The 4,482-nt window shown below is 55.0% G+C and overlaps 1 protein-coding gene across 1 annotated transcript in view; it reads right to left on the reverse strand.

Moving 5' to 3' along the window:
* The window catches only part of ING5 (inhibitor of growth family member 5), a 23,211-nt gene that overhangs the window by 18,108 nt on the left and 621 nt on the right, over positions 1–4,482 (reverse strand). Inside the window, 1 exon segment of the mRNA XM_046644308.1 lies at positions 2,313–2,384. Coding sequence (XP_046500264.1) covers positions 2,313–2,384 — 72 coding nt within the window.

Here is a 4,482-nt window from a genome sequence, read left to right on the forward strand (position 1 = left end):
TCATGGAGGTGTGCACCATGGAGGTGTGCAGCATGGAGGTGTGCATCAAGGAGGAATGCATCATGGAGGTGTGCATCATGGAGGAGTGCATCATAGAGGTGTGCATCATGGAGGAGTGTATCATGGAGAAGTGTACGTGCGTCCATGGAGGAGTACGCCATGGAGGCATGCATCATGGAGGAGTGCATCATGGAGGTGTGCACCATAGAGGTGTGCAGCATGGAGATGTGCATCCATGTAGGAGTGCATCATAGAGATGTGCATCAAGGAGGACTGCATCATGGAAGTGTGCATCATGGAGGAGTGCATCATGCAGGAGTGCATGATGGAGGTGTGCATCATGGAGGAGTGCATGATGGAGGAGTGCATGATGGAGGAGTGCATCATAGAGGTGTGCATCATGGAGGTGTGCATGGATAGAGGTGCGCATGATGGAGGTGTGCATCATGGAGGTGTGCATCCATGGAGATGTGCAGACATTATAACCAGGGCAATATGCCCAAGACAGTCCCACAGTAGGACTGCTGTGCCAGCTAGTACTCATTGTGCCCTCTTTGGCTCCCAAGAGTCCCTGTCTGAATAATAAATTATGTGCCCACTCTACCTATGACCTGGCATGCTACTACTAGGTACATCCTCTAAAGATTTACACACCAGGATACACACAGGAAAACCTTCCTAAGTGCAGATAACAGAAAACAACCCAAACATGCCATCTACAGTAAAACAGATAAATAAGCTGCAGCCCACTCATACAACAGAACGCCCAGCAACAAAAGGAACCAACTGCTGCCACACGGGACAACACGGAGTATCCCACAAAAGGTGACACTGAGTGAGACCAGGAAGACTCAGAGGAAAACACAGCATATGATTCCACTGATACTAAGGGTGGAAACAGACACAACTTGTTACTCCACTGCTGCAGGTGGAATCTCAGGGGGCAGCCCCTTGTGGGAGTGGCGTCCGCTCAGGAGGGTCAAACAGGGCCCCCAGGCACCAGAGGCTCCATTTCTCCATCTGGGGAGAGGATCACCAGGTGATATTCGTTAAGCAATCTGTAAACATTTATGCTTATTTCTGAAGGTAAATGCTGTATTTCACAATAAGAGAAGTCTCGGCACCCTCTAGGCGGGACGCTACACCTTAGTGAAAAACCACGGCTATTCAATCTTGCAAAGCACGTGCCTGGCACAATGAATGAAAAGTCACCCCCACCCAAGGACATCATCATGGAGTGCAAAACCTTGGGGACAAAGAGAACAGCCCAAAAGCTCCTAAGCAGGACGATAAAAATGACCACGAACAAAGGGTGAGGAATCCACAAGGCATCAGATTTCTCAAGAGCAAGAGTGGAGCAAGGAGACAACGCAGCAACACCTCCACATTCTGAGGGACACTGCCGGTCCGTCTGGAACTCTATACCCAGTCAAACTACTAACTGACTAGGAGGCTGGGAGAAACCTGTCTTGAGACGCACAATGTTATAAGAAGTTTACCTTCTCACGCACTCTTTCTCAGGAAGCTACTGGAGGAAAGGCTCCTCTGAAACAAGCGGGCAAATCAAGAAAGAGGACGCTTACAAGGGAGGAATCAGGGTCCTGCACCGAAGAGGAGAGGAGGGAGAGGCCAGGACAGCCCAGGGCGGCACCTGTGCTGCAGGCCTAGAAACAACCAGCCCAGACGGGACCGGCAGGACAGGGGGCTCCAGGAGAGCCATGTCCGTGGCAGCAGACACAGAACCTCAGAGAACCTGGTGCAGCAGACACAGAACTCCAAGAAAACCACAGTCATTCAGAAAAGGCCACGTAAGCACAGCATGTGGTGTGGCTCAGTTGTAAACTACCTACACAGCGGTCCCAGGGAAACACTATCACCAGTCCACATGGCCTCAAGTTCTAAGCCGTACACCAGGAGATGGGGGCGTGAGCTGGCGGGGTGCAACGGGAAAAGTAAATCTTCATTTTCCGTAACAACTAGGTAGACAAAATCTAAAACTGAAGGAAAATAAAATAAGAAATAGCAGCAAAAACATGACTTTTAGAAATGGCAAGTTAAACATCAAGAGATCAGAAAGTGCTATCTATTTAAACTCGGCACACATAGTCAGAAAATAGAAAATTTTTTAAAGGAAAGAAAAGGTAACGAACGTTTTGACTGCAAGGAGGCAATGATGGCATAAAGATGGGACGTGAAGATGTGTGAGAATCCAAGGAGCTAAGCTTGATCTTAAAGTGTCAGCTCTCTCTCTAAGACACCTCCCAGTGCCCAGAGCCGGGCCGCAGCCCACCGTGCCGGCCCCCTGAGCCCACCTTCTGTCCTCTGGTCCAGCTCTCGCATCAGCTGGAAGTTCCTCTGAAGTTCGCAGGGAAGGTTCTCGATACCTGAAACACGGAGACATGTACTTCTCAGTGGCAGGACGACATCTGCCTTCCAGATTTAGACTTCCTAAAGTCTACAAATAGTAAGCCCACTTTGTCTTCTGTTCCTGTTAGGGTTTGCGGAGGAGAAGGATTAAGGGATCTTTGCTCAGGGACACATACCAAACACTGAGAATAGGCTGACACGCTTCAGAAGTGGTCAGAAGCTCGGGAAGTTAGAGGTGAACTTAGAAAGGAGCTGTGAGCACAGGCAGGGAAGATGGCCCGAGTGGCTCCTCCACAGGCATTCCCCCTGCAGATAACCCAGCACCGTGAGCAAGTCCAAACCCTAGGGTGCTGCCTGATCTTCCCTCCACCTGACTCTGAACTCCAGTGCATCAGGTAGTGCAGACCAGCACGTCTGGTAGAACTTGATGCAAGGATGGAAATGCTCTCTCTCTGAGCTGCCCGATACAGCGGGCACTGGCACATGGGCTACTGAGCACTGAAATGGGGCTAGGATGACAGAGGGGCTAAACTTAATTCTACTCAAGTTTAACTAATTTGAAGTTGAACAGACCACGCTGGACAGCACAGGTCGAGGACCCCACCCCACGCTGCTTTCCTGTCTGCACTGCCATCCTCCTAGTTCAGGCCAACCTCCCCACCCACCTGCATGGCCACAACACGCCCGATTGGGCTCCTGCGTCCAGTCCTGACCGCCCTCCACTCTCCCCAGGTGCAGGCGATCATTGTAAGAGCTAATCCAACCTTACAAAGCTGCCACTTAAAGCCCCAGTGCGTCCCAGCTCACCCAGAGGGTAAGACGAACTCCCTCCACAGCCTCCAGGCTCCCCAGTCCCCGCCGCTCTGTCCCACTTAGGGCTCTGCAGGCCAGTGCCCCCCACTCACACACCCGACTCTCTCATGACCTGCTGGCCTTTACAGATTCCGACTGCTCCATCTGAGAATAAGTTCCAGTAAAATGGGGATCGTGCTTGCTTTCCTGGCACACAGCAGGTGCTCAAGGAGGGAGAAAGCCTCCATTCCCAAGCCTTCACACCAGGGCCCTGAGCACGACAGAACTCACATTTCTCAAACCCTCCTTATGGGGTGCACTGGACAGGTACCAGGATGAAGGGCAAGCCACAGTGCTCCCCAACAGACATGTGGGTGCAGGCCTCTGGCGACAGTGGCAGGGAGGAGCCTCTCCTCCACCGATAGCAGAACAAATGGCCAGGATGGGGCAGCCCCTTTGGGGATCCCCACAGTCTCCCACATAGCAGGGTCTCACTCCCAGCTCTCAGCAGCCTCAGGTGGGGCTCTGGGCAGCCAGGCCTGAGTGACCGTGAATACCCACAGTGCAGCCCAGCGCTCTACAGACACCCAATCCAAGCCCACACCTAGGCCACCGCCCGGCCAGAGCCACATGGGCAGGGTTGAAAGGTGGGCTCCCCACTCTCCAGGGCCTGTGGCCCGCTTTCTCTCTGTAGAAATGCGAGAAAAAATCATCTGCTCAGGAGTTGTCAGGAGGGTCCAACCTACGCTACCTGTAGACGGAAGGAAGCCCGGAGGAGGAGCCTCAAGGATCTCCACACCTTAACCAGCCCTGCAGGTACCCAGGAGAGACAGGCACCCTGGGAGACCCTCCGCCAGCATCGCCTCCCCGTGGATTCCCAGGTCACAGCACGAACAGGCACAAAAGCCCTGAGCCCCGCTCCGCCGACCCAGAGTCTATGCAAGGTTGGGACTTGACCACCCGCGTGGGCAAATGGGAGACGGGCCAAGCGGGGCGGGGCAGGGGCGGGGCCTAGGCGAGGAGGGCGGGGCCCAACAGGGAGAGCGGGACGAGGCCAAGACCTAAGGCTAAAGTGGGGAGGGCGGGGCAGGGTCGAAGAGAACGCCGGCCTAGCCAGGAGGGGCGTGGCTAGTCGATGATGGGGCGGGGCCTGGCGGGGAGGGGCGGGGCCTAGCCACTTGGGGAGGGTCGTGGGGGGGTGGGGCCGCCGGGGGGGGCGGGGCTTGGTCGCGCCAGCCCCGCCCCACGCCGTCGGCCCCGCCCCGCCGTGACGCACCTGGAATTGGCGCGGCCATGACGGCGGGCCCCCGCGCCGCGCCCCCC

The sequence above is a fragment of the Equus quagga genome, chromosome 17, assembly GCF_021613505.1.
Source record: "Equus quagga isolate Etosha38 chromosome 17, UCLA_HA_Equagga_1.0, whole genome shotgun sequence".
In the NCBI taxonomy this organism is placed as follows: Eukaryota; Metazoa; Chordata; class Mammalia; order Perissodactyla; family Equidae; genus Equus; species Equus quagga.